Source organism: Grammomys surdaster, unplaced genomic scaffold (assembly GCF_004785775.1).
Source record: "Grammomys surdaster isolate TR1022 unplaced genomic scaffold, NIH_TR_1.0 279, whole genome shotgun sequence".
NCBI lineage: Eukaryota > Metazoa > Chordata > Mammalia > Rodentia > Muridae > Grammomys > Grammomys surdaster.
Window position 1 is genome coordinate 10,847,278 of NW_021604720.1, and position 18,612 is coordinate 10,865,889.

The following is an 18,612-nucleotide window of genomic DNA, read 5'->3' on the forward strand; positions in this document are numbered from 1 at the left end:
GGCTCAGTGGGTAAAATGCACTCTGTACAAGCATGTGGTCCTGTGTTTGGTTGTTAGCTCCCTCTTTTCAGCTTGCTCTGATGTCGTGGGTGTGTGGCCAGTGAGCCACAGGGATCCCCCTTTCTCAACTTCCTCAGCACTGGAATTAGACCCACGTCATCATACCCAGCTTTTATGTGGGTGCTAAGAATCAAACTCAGGACCACATGCTTGTACAGAGTGCATTTTACCCACTGAGCCCAGCGGCTCCTTCTGTTAATATTGAACAAAGCAAACTCACTCCTGGGGAATCCTTACTAGCAGCCTGGCTGCAAGTCACAACCTCTGGATTTTTCTGCCCTGGATTTAAGAGATGGAGGCTGCGAATCCATTACTACATTCTAGCTTGCATGACTTAGAAGCACTGGCTTTCCATGAATTTACACATGAAAAGGTTTTTCTTTAGTATTGATAAGGGAGGTGAACATGTCATGGTTTCTGCCTTTCTCAATTATCCAATGAAATGACTATAAAATTGATTATGGAGAAACACTTTATTATGTAAAGTAATTAATTTTATCTCATCTTCTTTCAAAAATAATAAAGCCAGGTTTCCACAGCCATCAAAAATAATTTGTCAGAACTATAATTTTTCTCAGCCCAGTCTGTATTTTTCCACAAATTAAGTTAAATCATGGTTGCTTCTATCCATTGCCAATGAAGTGAGAAGCTGGCAGCTGATCTGGTGAATTCAGAGTGTGGATATTTTTTTTTAGTTATGTACAAAGGCCCCACCCTGGTCTCAACAAAGGATTATGAATCATTCACTAACCACAGGCCTGTAAAAAAAAACAAACTAGAAGTGCTAACAATTTTGGTGTTTCCAGGGTGCCTTATGGTGACTTCTAAAGAATTTCCAATGAGGCTAATAACAAAAACGCAACTGCCAATTTCTAATGAAGTGCACCTTAAAACACACATAGTTTAAGTGCCTTGTTTGCAAAATGAATGATTATTTTAGCAAAAGAAAGGGGGTAGGTGGGAAATGACAAACAACATAAGAAGAAGTAAGTGGGGGTTTGCTCCCTGCAGTGCCACATGCCTTGTGCACTTGTGTGGGACAGCTCGAGCAGCCTAGCTTCCTGGGACAGGGCCTTTGGTATGCTTCCTGCTAACTTGCTCAATGCCCATGAAACTACAAGCCTCCATGGGTCTAGCTGCTCTACAATCCATCCTTGTGTGGGAGGATTGCTAAAGGACCAGGTTGCTAAAGGAAATTCAGACAACTAAAAAGTCCCTCATAAGATGCTCGCTGAGCTTCTTTCTATTGGCAAAGTGCCTATACCTTAACTAATTCAGTTCCTCTCCCATGAGAGAGAGGCTACCCATGTATCCATCCATCCTCCCATGGGTCTAACCATCTTTCTACCCGCCCATCCACACGCCTCCACCTAGCCACCATTCTAGCTACCTCACTATCTACCTACTCTCCCTTTTACACATGCACCCGTCCGTTTGTCTATCCATCCATCCACCCATCCATCCACCCACCTGCTTATCGACTAACCCTCCATCCATCTGCGAGTGCACCTATCCATTGAGCTGTGCACTCCCACCCATCCACCCATTATCTACCCCTCTATAGCAAGCAGTACTTACAGTACATAATCTGAAGAGAGAGTACCATCAGGCTCTAGGGAGTCTGCAGATGACTAGTACAAGTACCTTTCCTTAAGGGGCCCTTCCTACCTCACAAAGAGAAACCTCAAATGATCATTACAGTGTAATGGGTGATCATAGCGCCCAGACAACCACCCTGGGCTGTTGTTGGAACATGGCTGACTCAGACCACCTAGCTAGACCTATCCAGTGGACTCCTAAATTCTGGGTCCAACAGGGTCTGGAGCTGAGGGAAGAATGCAAGTAATGCTGATCAGTTTTGATTCTGGCTTATAAAGCACAGAGCTTACAACAATGATGACTATAATTTATGGCGTGTCTATTATAAGCACCTTACCTAAGGATACCCAGAAAAGGAGACAGAAGCAAAAATGGCATGGAGGGATGTGTGATGTCAAGGCTTGGTCTTTATACCATCACCCTGATGCCCTGGTTGGCTAATTTCTCTCAAAGTCCTCTTCATTTCTGATTACAATGGACACAGAACTCATGAATGCACATATGGTTCAATCAGAGCTCTTTCACTAGTTACACATCTTAAGCTTGTCCAGGTGGCTTTCACTGAAAGTCCTACATTCTAGGGACAGCTCGGCCCCAATCTACCATCCTTTACACATCATAAACACACACTCTATATGTGTGTACACCCATATACATTCACCTATTCATATATTACACACACACACACACACACACACACACAAAGCTAGGGAAAGGAGCCATAGTAAATGAGGCTACATATCCCATGCCACCCTGAGTGGCAAACACAGATGATGTAATGTCACTACTTCCCCCAGGAACAGTGCTTACTAGTATACCCATGACACTTGCTGTCACCATCTTAGGGACTGCTTTTCTCAATAGGATGAGAAAGTTCAGTGAAGCAACAGCTTGCAACACTGCACACGATGGCATTTTCTTCACCATACTTTTGTTCAACATGGATGAACTGGCTGAGGTGACGGGGTTATGGGTAAGAACAGCTGATATCTCAATATCTGGATATAGCTTCACCACTTTGATATATTCAGACATTGCCCCTTTGAGTGCCTCAGAGAACAAATCTTTCCAAATCCTGGCTCTAGTTATGATTAAGACTTCATTCCCACAGGATATATCTGCAACCCTATCCCTTTTTTAAATGTACCACTTTTTTTCAAACAAAACAAATAAACAACAGAATCACAAAAATAAAATAAACAAGAATAAACAAAATAACAATATAAAATTTGGGGGAAACTTACATAAAATGCATAGTAGAAAAACACTTCTCACCCAAGTGGTTTTAAATGATCTATTTGTGTTTAAGAAGTAACACAATCCTTCTTATTTACTTAAAGTCTGTTCTTTAAAAAAGCCAGTGTCTACTTGAATCAAAATCACTGTACGAATTTGAAGACCATTCTGCACTTCACACAAACAGTAACTTGGGTTATCCTTCTGCAAGGTACTCAGGTTGGGAGGATTTACTGCTCCTTAGTTGCCTTATGAACAAACATGTTAAATCTCTTTGAATTCAAATCTAAGTAGAAAAGGAACAGAAAAGAATTCAGGCCGACAGAACAGCTGTTACATAACCCTCAGTTACACAGGCCGCCCCAGGCAGACCACCACTGTGGCTGTTTTTAGAGAACCAGGAAGATGTGCTGATTTAAGGAAAATGAAACAGATGTGGTGGCCACTTCTGAACCATCCATGTGTGGGTTCAACAAATGAGAACTGGAGAAAGTAAAACCTGGAATCATCTGAAATGGGAATGCTTTCATGTTCTGGGCTGAGAAATACAAAGAACAAAAGCTGAGCCCAGAGACAGGGTCTGTGAGATATGGACTGGGGCCTCTTGTCACTAACCAAGAACAGGAGTGGCAAAGTGAAGGAGTAATAGACAGGCCTGCTCTGAAACAGAAAGAAACGAGGCACAGGCACTTTCGAGCAGCAAAACCAAGCAATAATGATTGCATGAAAAAGGCACATGACGATGGGACAGACCTATGCTACGCAACTCTGGGGAAATGATCTAACAGAGTAATTGGTACAGGGAAGGCTCATGAGGTTTTCAAAGAAGTAACTAAGTAACATGGTTTTAAGAAATCAATGTAACTCGATGTATTTAAAACAGGATCAATTCCAATTCTAGATTTCACCTCATAGGGTTGTATTTTCAGGGACCAGTTTAATATGGATGATTTAGTATTCCTTCAATGAGTAAAAACCAAGTACAAATAAACCAAGTACAGTGTCAGTAGATCCTGGCTCTACACTGGGCCCAATCCACGTTCATGGTGACTCCTTTCCCTCCTGTATCTCATCCCCGTACTGTGATGGCATTATTCCCTCCCGTACCTCATCCCCATACTGTGATGGCATTATTCCCTCCCATACCTCATCCCCATACTGTGATGGCATTATTCCCTCCTGTATCTCATTCCCATACTGTGATGGCATTGCTCCTGCTCCTCACTGCCCAGGTATACCCAGGAGCATGGGACACTCAGCTTTGATAATGATACTGCATCATTCTGTGCTCACGAAAGGCACAAGGACAGAGACAAGTGCCAAGGTATTGTAGGGAGTTTGAGATGGCTGCTAAGATGCTGTTTTAGAGACTTTCAAATCTCTAGCTTCTTCAGCTTTTAATGTAAAAGCCTGCAGCTTGACGTGCAGAAAAAGCCAGAAAAAAAAGGGACCTCTTTTCAAGATGATGACAAATGTCTTTAATAAAGGAACGATCTCCCCAGACGAAGTGTCTATCTTTCTCCAGCTGAAATCACTTTATCAGGAATGAATAAGAAGTACCCAAATGAATAAACAGATTAAAAGTGTAGCCAAACAGGACATCGAGTGATACCCTACTTCTAGCTTTGCTGTTTCGTGTTTGCTGCTCAAGCCGACATCCTCCCGGAGGCAAAACACTGTTTACATAATCTTTAAAAATACCCTGCCTCTCCTGCTCATCATGCTCCATTGTCACTACATACAGCAAGTGAAAAGATGAACTCCCACTCACCTTTGAAATGCAAGAAGTGCCTTCCTCTGCAGGACCTCCTGCATCCCTCGCAAAGAAGCTGAGAAAAGGGTTCTGTTAGTAGGTGTCAGGAGAAGTTGGGGTGGGGTGTGACAATACTAAACCCACTTACAAAAGCCATGCTATATGTACCAAGCTATGAGTGCCTACTGCAGTAGGCACTGTTAGGACGGGAAGCCCAGTCCCATCCCTAAGGCCTTGTCTATGACCAGTGGACATCACTGTGGAATAACTTCGAGCAAACAGTGTGAGCTTTGGGGCCTTCTCAGTTCTACGAGTTTTACACACAGCGAGCTGTACTGCTCTGAGCATGAAACCGATCTATCATTATCACTACTTTCAGGCACATTTTTGTTAAAAAGGAAACCTGGAATATGCTGGTGGGGTGGGGTGGGGTGGGGTGAGGTGGGAGATTAGACCATTTGGAACTCCAGGAAGAACACATTGGTTCCCCAGGTAGACATGTGGAACCATCTCTGCCAGGATAGGTTCAGTCAGGGCTCAAGTACCATGAATGGATGAATGGCTGTGAGTCTTTGGTACTACTGGGCAGCTATGACTTTGGGCCAAGAACTCTGGCTTGATGCTGGTTTAATTCATGCTGGCTAATGGCCAGGATTCTAAGACCTTGATATCAATATAAAAGATGGAGTTGCCAAAACCCAACATGGATGTCAGAATATCAGTTCACAGGAGTGAGGCCTCCTGGCTGTGAGCAAACACTTCCCTGTGTAAAATAAGAAAAATGGCTCTCTTATAGTCTGCCTAAGAACTAAAAGGGCACTTTTTACTGGAGTAAGGAAGAGTCCTGAACCATCTGTCTGCAGCTGCACTGCAGGAGACCCTGATCTAATGGCTGCTCAGGGGCAGCTCCTGCCAGCCAAGAAGTTAATAGTGGGAGGCTGCCCACAGGGCTACTCAGAACCTCAGTGGATCTATAGAGAACCTCTACTTGACCCAACAGAACTTTCACTGCTGTAAGAGGCCCACCAGAGTGCACTGGTTCTAAAAGCTGTTAAAAGGTAGACTCTGGATCACGAATTTATGTGGTTAAGTCATGGCATTCAGACCTCGCCCTGAAAGTTGATATTTGAAGACATGCTGAGTATGGCCAATATGTCGTATGTGCATGGAAAAGTAGCCAGAAATCTAGGACTGAAAAGCAATCGATATGCCAAACATGCAAAATTTTAGGGTAGAGAAGAGAAGGATTTGGGCTAATTTGTACGGGTCACGGTGGTATTCTGTTCTGCTGTGACTGACAGGGCAGTGGAGGAGCTCTCCGGGAGGCCAGTGAGATCCTGCCTCTTGCTCTGGGTGGCTCTTTAGAGCAGTCTGCCTTGTTCTCATCATTGAGCTATATATATTGCCTTTATGGGCTTTTTTTGTATTCATGTTATATTTTATAAAATGTTAAAAAAATTAGTCAGAAAATAATATCAACTTATACTTTCTGCAAAAGTTTACTAAGTATGTAAAACATAATTAAGGTTTATTTTAAAATTATTAAGATTTATTTTAAAGTTAAAAAAATCCATTAACCAAAACTTTTTTTAGCATATCTAAAACATATAAATCATCACATTCAAGAGCCATGGGTTAGCTACACTGTATGTGTACAAATTTGTGAGTTAAAATGTGTGAATGAAGAAGTGCACAGTCCCTGGCCAGTGAAGGGTTGATCCCTGTAAGGTTTTTGGCCCTAAACTTTTCTATACTACTGTACCTAAGACCCAATATCCATCCTTTTCCTTAGGAACTGGCCAGGTGCAGGGTTAGGGCCAGGTTGGGAGTGTAGTTGTGTTGACTGTCTCACTCTTGAGGCCTTGTATTCCTACTCTCAAGATGGATTCCTAGCACCTGCTGGCTAGGAACCTGAGCACCACTAGCCTCAAGTACCTATGACCACTGCTCAGGGCTTTGCCATTCTCCATCACCACCGAGACAAAGAAGACAGGAGCATTGGGGCCCACAGGCCAGGATCCCAGGATGGCCCGGCTTCTGTATCCTCCACAGACAGAGGAGGCTATGAGACACTGCAGGTCTTGGGGTCTGGGGGGGAGGGTCTTCTCTCACCATCAGTGGCTTGCAGACTATATGTGAGCCCCAGAGCTAGGTAGCCTTTGGCCTTGAATTCTGACGTTTTCTCTCCCACATCAACAACAGTTTTGGCAAACTTCTCAGCCTCTTCCAACTGAAAGATAAGTTTAAAACAATCTGTCAAACTCGCAACATCACTTCCCATAAGCACCTGCTGTTAAAAGTGGGTTTCTGATGGTTTGCTTTGAAAATAACTTCCAAACCTTCCGACTTTACCCTGGCAATTAATTCTCTTTCTTTACTGATCCTTTCAACAGCCCACAGGATGGCTAGTTATCTTCCTTTGAATACTCTCTTCCTGGTTATTTGCCTTCCCTTCCGAAGCCGCTTTCGTTTTGCTGGGCTTCTTTTTTTCCATCATCATTGTTCACCCCGTGGTTCTACAGTGGGGATGGACTCAGGGGTCAGAGGTCAAATGAAGTATGTTTAAAAAGAAAACAGTTCTTGAAATGTCTTGTGTTTGGGTCTTTCCCTTTATTCATGACATAAAGAATGCATTTAGACTCGAATTCTCTTTGCCACAAGCTGTAAAAAATTTCACAAGTCGACCTATTTTACAGAGCACAGCACGTGGGCCTTGCACCAGCAGATTCCTGTGGGAAATATGTACCTGTAAAGTGTACTCTCAATGAGACCTCTACACAACTCACTAGAAAAGGAGAGAGATTTGCTTTTTTAAAAGTGTGGCAATGGTGGTACTGAGCTGGATGCAGTACCTGGGACTTCATTATACTCTTGATTGCTGAGGCCTTTGAAAATCTGAATAATAAAATGGTAAGAAATGATATACAGAAAAGATTTGTTATTCCTATCTCTAACCATGGCTTGTTTGGGTGTTAAGGGACCTGTTTGTCCCAGTAGTAAATAGAGCCACCATTGGGAGGAGGGCAGCAGCCACTGTGTTCCAAGACAAGGTCCAGGCTGATGTCCCTTTCCAGGCCCACAGCACTGTCCCCTCCGCTTACAGCCCCAAACTGTCAGTCCACAGAAGCTCATCACACCACAGCACAGCTGTGAGCCTACACCTACTCCCTTCACGGGGAATCAAACAATCGATCACTTTCTTTACAAGGCTTGCTTTTCTTCTGTTAGGTGAGAACACATGGGAAAAACAGGCAGGAAGGCTATAAGGGAAGAAACCCCGAGTTAGCAGGGAGTCTTGGGCCTTGGGGCAAATTACTCTTCAACTACAAAACGAACTGGATATGAAGTTGAATCAAAGAAACAAAAACTCCACTGTAGGAGACTCATGTATGCCTCCAGCTCGGCAAGCTGAGCAGCCTTCTGTTTTCTAATGCTGTATCTGCTGAGGGTCTAGAACCGTGATAAATTAGACCCACTGCCACATGCAAGTCTGAGGAAGCCGATCTGAAGAGTGCCTGTGAAGGAAGGATGCACGAAGGACGCTGTGCTACAAATATGGTGAGGCAGAGAGTAGATTTTTAAGTCAAAGGTGGCTCGATAGCTTCGGGACCTTCTCGGTCCTACATGTCCCACACAGCGAGCTGTACCTCTCTGAGTGAGAATCCAATCTAGCCTCTTGTCACTATGTTTCAAGCTCATTTCTGTTAAAAAGAAAACCTGAAGCATGCTGGGAACCTACGATAGGGTGGGTGAGGCTGGACATGGGAACATGGAGGAAGTGCGTCCTAGGCTGGAGCCCCTGTGGAGGAGGGAGAGGCTCCCCACTTACCCAGTGAAGGGAACCCACACAAAGCTTGGCTGCCAGGAGCGGGATGGTGGCATCATCGGGCTTTAGCCGGATGCATTCCTTCAGCACCTTCACAGCGCGGGCAGACTGCACAGGGACAGAGCAATTGTGTGAAATTCACAAAGTCTGACAGAAGGACACATTCTAGCCTTCTCAGAGGGGCCAGGGTCTGTGAGAGCCAGAGCCCAGGCTCAGCATGACAGGGAGTGAACTGTTATCAAGAGCAGGTTAAAATGCCCCCCCTCACCCTCCCCGCACCTGCCTAACTCACTCTCTGCTTCTGTAGCCACTGCAACAACAAGAAAAAAATAGACCTCTGTAGCTTACACTGTTATAAAAAAAACAAACACCTAATTAAAAGCATACTAAACTATATTTCTGAGCTCAGCACAAATATTATTCTATGTGAGACTTCACAATTCACTGAATACCAGACTTACTAATGGTTGCACCTTTATCAAGTGTGCATATGGCAGGGATGACACCCTAAATATTTGTGCATGTTCCTGCATGCATGTCTGGTAACTCTTGAAGTAGGCACACCACTCCATTTTAGTAAAAAGGAAACTGAGGCACTGACATGTCCTCTGTCACTCAGCTATGAAAGCGTCCCAGGCTTCTACCAGATAGCAGCAATAAGCCATGTTTTTGGCTAGTATCCTCTGCTGTTTCTGTAACTACAGACTGTTGGAGAGAACCCAAAGACTCGCCCCCACTGACCCCAATCTCCCTACCCACACACACACCCCTGGAACATGTTTATACTCTCAAAGGGAGTTCAAGACTTGAGTTTAACCATGTACATTTCACATGAGTGAGTCATAATGGGTTTTTTTTAAAAGGCAAATTAAGAATTCCTCATCTTAGCCCTATGTCCATCGTAGACCCTAAATAAATGTGGTGGTCCAGTTTGAAAAGGCCATAGGACAGTTTGAAATGGTGTCTTAGCCTTTCATGAGGTAGTAGGTAAGGTGCATCCTTCACCAGATTCAACAGTGTGAATCTGGAGAGCGTGGCAGGCAGGAAGAGACTTACCTTTCCAGCAGCCATCAGCGACAGAGCAAATTGGTACCAGAGGTGGAACTCCTCAAAGGCAAACTTCATGGCTCTTTCTAAGCACTGGTTGGAAAGAAAAAAAACAGTGCTTATACACCAAGAACTGCTACAAGCAGACCTGAGTGAGTCTGCATCCACAATATTTAATTCTGCCAACTCCGTTAACCTTGAGTGCCTAGAACTCTCTACCTTCTGAGATGTTCCTCTCCATACTAAGTGTGGCGCCAAAGCTGACTCAGACATAAGAGGAGTTTTGTTCTGGGAAGAGATAGAGGCCGATACAGTAGCACCCCAAACACAAGGCCCAAACTGACTAGTATCTATGGGCAGGAGACAGGAGCTCTGTGGGAGGTGGCCATAGTTTTCAGGAGTGGCATTTACAAGAACAACCACTGAGCCATGCTGGTGAGAAAAGAACCTATGGGGAGGAGGAAGAGGAGTGGGACTGCACTTCAGTGTATCCACCAAAAGCCCAGTGAATCCTATTTGGACGGACAGATCCATAGGAGGGAGGGCTGGAACCATGCCATCTTTGAGGTGACAGCTGCTTTCCTAAGTTACTCTTTCTCTTCCGTACCCTGAGGTCTCCTGCTACTGTAACTGTGTTACAGAGCTGGCTTCTTTCTCCTACCCCAGCCAGCTCTAGGGCATGCTCATGCTTCTTGGCTTCTCCAGTGGTGGCCAGCCTGCTGTGGCACACGGTTCACAAAATGCCCTCTTAGGTAGCCAGGTCCCTGCAGAAGAATGACCTAATCACTTCAGACATATAAGAGGGCCACTAGAGGCAGGTGAGATAGAGACTAGAGAATATGGACCACAAAGGAGGCTAGAGAATAGAATGTTCTAGGAGCTTCAAAACTCACAAATATGTCCAAGTTAGAGCCAGAAAGGGCAAGCTACAGGAGGATGATGGACAACATTTCTCTTGAAGGGAAAGGAAAGTGAAGCATTGAGGAAGGAAACTGAAGTGGAGACCCTGCAGGGAGGTTATGGAAGCATGTCACCACTCACAAAGGGGTTCAGGAAGGGAGCAATAGGTTGGAAACAAACCAAGCAGGTGCTAATAAGCACTTGGCTCTTCAAGGATACTTTGTAGCACACTGGAGAAGAGCAGGCCTTAGGGCCAGAGGTAAGAGGGCAGGTGAGGAGTGGAGGAAGGCTCTGGTGAGCCAAGGCTGGAGGATGCAGACAGGCCCCTCATCATGTTCTCACTTCCTTGTGCTGTCGACTAGAACAATCTTCAACAAGGAGGGGTGAGCAGACACCGAGGACACTGGGGGAACACCCCAGGCCCCAGAAGACACAGAGCACCAGGCTCCTGGAATAAATGTGCCCAGCGTCAGGCCAACCTGTGATGAGGCAGGGGGTTCAAGAGAAAAGGAGGACTGAGGGGGCCATCCACCCAGACCACTGCTTTCTTTATCAAGGTGGAGGGAGGTGGCTGCCAAGATAAAATGAAATAACAGAGGCAATAGAGGTACAGCAGGGCAAAGGATAGGCTTGGACAACCAGGATCCTCCAACTGCTCATGTCAGGTCACCTTACACCAGCTGAGGTGTGCCGTGCGTGCAGCTAGAGCACCTCACGCTGGCTCTCCCCACAGTGCTCTGGAGCCAGGTCTGGAACGGAACACGATGGATTTCTCATGGCTAATGGACAGAGGGAAGGGTAGGAAGCAGGAACTGAGTCACATGGAGGGGGTGACACAAACAGGACATAAACACAAGAGATAACACATAATAAAAGCAAAATGGCGGGGTGGGGGTTTGAGAGGAGAGGACAACTCCAGCATTACTAGGGACTGGGGGATGGCTCAGTTGGTAAAGTGTTTGTGGTGCAAACACATGTAAAGAAAGCCAGTCATGGCAGTGTGTTCCTATGAAGCAGACCAGAAGGGTCCCTGTAGTTCACTGCCAGTTAATCTAAGCTAGTCCACAGTAGCCTCTTGGTTTAGCAAGAGGCCATCTCAAAAATAAGGTGGAGAGCCTCTGAAGATGACTGACATTAACCTCTGGCCTCCTCACATGCTGCATCCCTTTACACAAGAGAATTAGGATGCATGTGTGTGTGCGCACATGACACACACACACACACAGACACAGACACACACACACACGCTCGCTCAATCGCACAGACTCAGGCCGTAAGGCTAGATGGCAAGTGTTTTTACTCACTGAGCAATTTGGCCAGCTCCATTTTTGTTATTAATTTTTTTAGTGACCAAAGGTAGAGTCATCTTGGTTTTTCTAAGACCCTTTTCTGAAGTTGTGGTAATCAGGATTAAATAACAGTGCTACAGGATCAAGCAAACCGACCACTGAATAGACAGAAACATGAAGCCCACGGTTATACAGAACCAAAAATATGAAAGAGCACAGCCAGGCGTGGTGGTGAGCGACTTTAATCCCAGCACTCATGCGTCAGAGGCAGGTAGATCTCTGTGAGATAGAGGCTAGCCTGGCCTACGTAATGAGCTCCCGGCCAGCCAAGACTATAAAATGAAACCCTGATCAGAAAACTGGGAGGACAAAGGAGGAAAGACAGGCTAACAACATAGAGAAACTTTAGTATGAGAAAAAGAAACATTACATCAAACAGTGCTATGACTACTTACTCATAAAGAAAATGTTTTCAATTGAATTTTACCTCAGTGTTTTATAAAATTCAGTTCAGGGCAGACTAAAGACAAAGTGAAAAGCAACGCCACAGAGCAAAGAGCAAGACAGACACGCTCCACCTGCACGGATTACATAATACCTGTCATCTTGCCCCAAATTCAGATTTACAGTAAGTAGTCACTACCTTCTTCATTTTAGAAACGAAGTCCATCTGAGGCCCTGCACACCACAAACGGGGCCAGTGTGTGGACTTGCTTACTTGTGTAGCGAGCTCTTGGTAGCACTTGCTGTGCAGCTGGGCACTATTTTGAGCAGTGCCTCCTTTGATCATACTTACAACCCTACACAGCACAGGAAGGTGCAATTACCATGCTCCTTGAAGGGACAGGAGGCAGAAGCACACAGATTTAAGTGACACATGGCATCTCAGTGAGCTGATGATAGAGCCAGCTGTGAATCCAGCAGCCTGGTTCCAGAGTCTGAGCTCATGATCATGGCAGCAGTGGATGGCCTGAGATGCCAGTGACAGTCATGTCCCTCACGCTTCACTCAGCACGTCACCCTTGCTGTGTCCAGCATTGTGTACTAAGCAGGGTGTGGGGCTCGTGATCCCTGTGGATTTCAGGCTCCAGCAGTACTCTTTCGGCTAATGAGGTGTCTGCTCCCCAAGCCTCTTTGGGACGAATCCCTGAAGCTATTAAAGACCGAGACCTTTACAGTTTGCAGAATTTTCAAGAAACTTCACTGATTCCATGACAGCCAGCCAAATGGACCATTTCCAGCCTCTCTTTAAAAAGCACTCAGCTTGACAAAGATCGAGGCAAGCCATACATTCTCTTTACAATGTCTTTCACATTCTTCTAGCTCGAATCTCTCTTGAGATTATAGCAACCCCTATCCCATGATAAGCCATTGTGGAACCATAAAGAGAGTCAGAAAGGCTAGGCTCTAAACACACACACACACACACACACACACTTGCTGAGAGCTTCAGGCAAGTGTGCTGGTACATGCCTGTAATCTCAGTACTCGGAGGCTGGGGTGGGAGGCCAGTATACAGTAAGTCCATAATGAGACTGTCTCAGAAAGCAGTGAGAGCAGCTGGAAAGGCGGCTTGGAAGTTAGGAGGCTAAGGCTGCTCTTCCAGGTTTGATCCCCAACAACCTGCATGGCAGCTCACGACCATCTCTAACTCTAGTCCCATGGGCTCTGATGACCTCTTTTGGTCTCCTTGGGTACCAGCCCCCCCCCCCCCAAAAAAAAAAAGCAGCAGCGAGAGAGAGAGAGAGAGAGAGAGAGAGAGAGAGAGAGAGAGAGAGAGAGAGAGAGAGAATGAATGAATATGCAAACCAACAATGATAAACTAAGCTCCCTCTAGATCACAGGCGTGTGTGTTCTGTGTCACAGCTGATAGTCTTATCTTCCTGTGGGCTCTTGACATCTTTGCTATACAGTTCCAGCTCTGAACATGCCCAAACAGTGCTAGATGCTCTAAATTCCTAATGTCATCCATGCCCAGTGTTGGAATATCTAGTAAGTCCTTCCTTATGTTTTCAGAAACATCCAGAAATACACCTCTAAGAACTCAGGTTGCCCAAAGCTCCATTACAAGAAGAGACGTGTGTTGTGACTGGAGACTTGATACTCTTCTTACCTGGGGAGGGGGATGCTCACCCCACTTGTTTGATGAACCCTTTTAAGAAACTGCAAACACATCTGTGTGACACAGTACAGATGGTCAGTTTTAACGTTTGTAAGGAGGTTGGTGAGGACGTATGCTAATGAAATACAATAAAGATCACTCCGTGTTAGCATCGTTTCTAGTGAAAGAGAAGTCCTGACGACGAGAGGCTTCTCAGAAGGCAGCAGGTGCAAGTGCACAGGACGGGGAGGAAGGGACATTGCTGAGAAGCTGCTGGAGCACAGACCCAGCATGGCAGGAGAGAAGATGCTAGCTCTGAGGACAGATGGCTCAGGCTAATCAACTCCCCTCTCCAGCCACAGCGCTACCAGTGGGGCAGAAGCTGCATGGACGTGCACCCAAGGGTGTCTGGCAGAGCAAGCACTGCAACCCTGCAACCATGACAGCTGCTGCGGCTGCTCTTGCGACACAATGTGGCAGTGATCTGTGGCTTCTGATCTAAGGTAGGAGAGAGTTCCTGGGACTGAGAGAGTGACAGGAGCCTGAGTAGAAATCTGGCCCCTTCTTACTTGTAGTGTCACAGGAAGGTGATGAGTCTGGGGGTCAGAGGATGTGGCTCAGAGATACTGCGTTATGGACACCTCTGAATCATCTCCATCACTAGAAGAGAAGATGAACTTAGCAGCAGTATGCTGGCTTTCCAGGAAGTATAGGTACTCTGACATCCTTAGGGCCCAGGTGACACTTGCCAGGTGCCATGGATATGTAGCAGTACACCCCTTGGAGGCTAAACGGCTTCGTCATATTGGTAGTAGTCAGTTTGTCACTTGCAAACTTATTTCCTGCTGGAATAAGGGCTTTGCATTTCTCTTACTTTGGCTTCTCATGGGAAGCCATATTTGAAGGGTTCCGGGAATGGGCTGCTCTTTCTGGCATGAGAAAGGGATTTAGCAATTACCTTCCTTGTACGTAAAGCTCAATCACATCAGCTGGGTGTGTGGCAGTGACAGCTGCACAATACCACAGGCAGGGAGAAGCCAGGGCCTATTCTGGGAATTCAAGAACAAGACTCAGCATCCAAAACCCATGGGGAGAAAGGGCAGAAATAAATAATCAGGTACCTTGTCCTCTTGACTTGATGCCCAAAGCTGAAGCCATCCCACTAAGAAAACAGTACCAGCCTGAGCTGTTTCCTTTTCCTTCTGGACAGTTTTCACTGCACAGACCCTCAGGGCCTTCACCTAGGAAGACTGTCTTTCTTGTACTATTTATTGAGTATGTTATTAAATGTGATTGATGTAATTCTTTATACTTGTATAATAACACATTAAAAATTAACAAGGTAGATGACTAACATGTTGCTTCTTTTAGCAATGAAAACTTACTTAAGCTATCTAGCCATTTGCAACCACTTTCTTGTACACACAGAATACCCTAATCGTAGAGTGTGTGGAGATCAAGCCAACCTGACTCTGTTCTTACTTTACAAATATGGGGATGAAGACTCAGAGAGCCAAGAAGATCTGCCTAGGGTCACATAGTGTCGAGCTGAAATCAGAATCCAGGTCTCATGATGCTATTATCTCTAATTTAATTAAACCAAAAGTACAAATTAAAATGGGGTTTGAGCAATCTGCTTCGGAGAAGAATGGGTCCAGGAAAGAGCTTCTAACAGTCATGCTGTCAGGACTCAAACAACAAACAAAGCCTCCCTCCCCATCTGTGGGAAAACGCACACAACGTCAAAGCTTGCTCACGTTTCCTCCTCTTTATTTTAGAACTAAAATACAGGACCCTCTGTATCCCTGCCCCACCCCTCCCTAGTTCTCCTTTGCTTTCAAACAGTGAGGCTACTCCAGTGAGGACCTCCAAGTCTTATTGCTTCAGAAAAATGCTTAAATTAAAAGATATTATTTCTTCTGGCCACAGTGAAAATAGAAAATGGGTTTTTTTTTTTTTTGCTTTTTTTTTGGGGGGGGAGGGATGAGATGGGGTGAAGGGTGTTTGATGGAGACAAGATTTCTCTGTATAGCCCTGGCTGTCCTGGAACTAGCTCTGTAGACCAGGCTTGCCTCAAATTTAGAGATCTGCTTATCTCTGGTTCCTGAGCGCTGGGACTAAAGGCATGCACCACCATACCCGGCTGAAAGTGAGTTATTTTCAATGGTCCTGGGTATCATTCTCTGGCAGTCAACCTTTTCAATCCTGAGTCAGCTTGACTAAGTGTGCACAGTATAGGAGCCCTGGTTCTGACTCGAATCCGATACCCTCTGCTATGTTGCCAATGCGCTTGCTCTCTGCTGGCCTTACAGAAAGCACTAAACTCAGTTCCTTTCCTCTGTCTCCTCCTCCTAGCTGCCTTTCCCGTTTGATCTTTGTGATTAGCCTCTCTGAGCTGGCTTAGGACACCAGGTTCTAACCCGGAGACCGTGGTGAGGAGGTGGCACAAGGATGGTGGCACACTGTAACAAAGTAAATGTGCAGCAGAAGCTTAAGTGAGGAACAAGGACAGAGAGAGGCAGGGTCTACTCTATCTGCTATCTTTTTAGGAGAGCTGCAGAAAGGAACGAAGGACCGTAAGGAGTGCAGCAAACTCCGAAGACTCTAGAGACGGCAGCATCTGACAGGACTGAAGCCGGGCTGATTAAACCACAGCTCAGGTACCCAGGCTGACTTGATGCTTATTACCTATAGACCTGTGGAATAAACTAAAGACCACAGGAATGGCCAGCATGGCTTTTGCAAGAGTGGTGAGTCTATTCAACAAGGAAAAGAATAATCTCTTCAACAGTTAGTGCTGGATTATGTGATTTCCACACATAGCCTTTGTGATGTCTGTCAATTGATGGTCAACTTGACATAACCCAGAATCACCTGAAAGAGGGCCTCTGAGCCTGTCTGTGAGGGGTTACCTTGATGGTGCCTACTGAAAAGGGAAGACCCTCCTGTGTCATGGACTGTATTAGAGAACGGGAAATGAGTACTAGCATGCATTTACTGCATTGCTCTGTGATCGTCACTGTGGATATGACGGGGCGAGTTCTCCCAGGCTCCTGCTGCTGAGATTTCCCTGTTTGATGGACTAGAACCTATAATTATAAGCCATATAAATCTCTTCTCCCTTGAATTGCTTTTGCCAGGTATTTTATCACAGCAGCCAAAAAACCAACCAACCAACCAACCAACCAACCAACCAACCAACCAACCAACCAACCTACCTACGTACCTACCTACAAAGGAATTGGTATTGAAAGTACTTTGCTGTGAAAAACCTGACCATGTATCTGGCCTTTAGACCTCTGAATTGTTTTGTGGCTAGAAAGTGACAACTTTTGATACATTAGGGTGCAGAGCAATTACAGGATGGAAGCAAAGCTTATTGGGCCATTCTGGTAAGAGCTTGGAAAGACAAGAATATTGAGAGAAATTCAGAGAGTGGAGGGGAGCCTAGATTATGAGATTTCAGAGGATAACAGGCACTCTGCTGGGAACTGGGCTAGGGGCCATTTGTATAGCACTTTGGCTAAATATCTAATTTCAATCTGACAATGTCCTGAGAACCTGAGTGTTGAGCTTAATGCCAATGGACTGACTTTCTGGGCAGAGAAACAGGCAGTATGATATTCAGACCAGTGACATAACTGCTAAAGAGATTAGCACCATCACAGAGAACACTCCTTCACTGCACTGGGACATGAGGAAAAGTATTCTGAGGGCAAAACCTCACATCAGAGGCAACATCTTGAACCTGCAGCAGAACTGGGAAATGGCAATCACATGACACTGGTTTTGAAGGTACAAAATATGGAACATTGAGGGGGTCATGGAAGAGCTGCTGAGTGGTGGGGCTGTTATCCCTGTGTAAAGGCCCTGAGAGGCCTCTGTGTGAACTGCACTGAAGAGCTGAGAATACTGGAGATGTCAGGGCCATGGGCCATCTGCCATGGAAAGAGACAGGTGTAGACTAAAGCTTGGCTAAGCCCATGCAAGAAGCTGTGTGTGCTGCTGCTGGCTAAGTGGGACGAGAGGGGCTGCTCTGGCCTCTGGGAACCAGGTGAACATATTACAAACTCCAGATGCCAGACATCAGGCAACATTAATTTGTTTTTGTTTTTCAAATTTTCCACTGTGTGTGTGTGTGTGTGTGTGTGTGTATGTATGTATGTATGTATGTATGTATGTATGTATGGTTAATATATGCATAGGTGAATATATGTGGGTGTATACACATCTAGAGGCCTGAGGCCGGGAATCATCAATACTAGGGTTCACCAGTATAGCTAGTCTTGCAAGCCAGCTTACTCTGGGAATCTCATCTTCACCTTCCAAGGCTGAAATTACAGATGGGCTGCCACACCCACCTGGCATTTATGTAGATTTCTGGGGATCTGAACTCTGATCCTTAAGTTTACTTGGCAAGCGTTTTAACTGCTGAGCCATCTCCCTGGCCTCTGCATTACTTCATTGCCCTGAAGCTCCTGCTTCTGTGACGTCGCCACTATGATGGACTATACAGGAAAATTTGACCTGAAAACCCCATCTCCTGTTAGCTGCTTTTGTTAGTGTATTTGATCTCAGAAACAGAAAGATAAACTAAGACATATATCACGTATATACAGAGCTCATCCGGAGAGGCTCCAAGCACAGGAGACAAACCCAAAACCCAATCAGGAGAAGACTTGGGGGTATACTGCCATGCTTTTGAATCTGTCATTGAATCAGTGGCTCCTCAGAAAGACACCAAGGGAATAAGCAACAGAAGAAAATATACTGGTTTTAGTTAGAATCAAAACTTCTTCTT

The 18,612-nt window shown here is 45.4% G+C and overlaps 1 protein-coding gene across 3 annotated transcripts in view; it reads right to left on the reverse strand.

Annotated features, from left to right (window-relative positions):
• The window catches only part of Ttc7b (tetratricopeptide repeat domain 7B), a 209,923-nt gene that overhangs the window by 82,856 nt on the left and 108,455 nt on the right, over positions 1 to 18,612 (reverse strand). For all 3 annotated transcript variants that reach the window (XM_028777279.1, XM_028777276.1, XM_028777277.1), the window contains 4 exons: positions 9,531 to 9,614; positions 8,478 to 8,582; positions 6,761 to 6,878; positions 4,667 to 4,724 (listed from right to left, as the gene is read on the reverse strand). In XM_028777279.1, the coding sequence (XP_028633112.1) occupies positions 4,667 to 4,724; positions 6,761 to 6,878; positions 8,478 to 8,582; positions 9,531 to 9,614 (365 nt within the window). The remainder of the gene's footprint in view (positions 1 to 4,666; positions 4,725 to 6,760; positions 6,879 to 8,477; positions 8,583 to 9,530; positions 9,615 to 18,612) is intronic.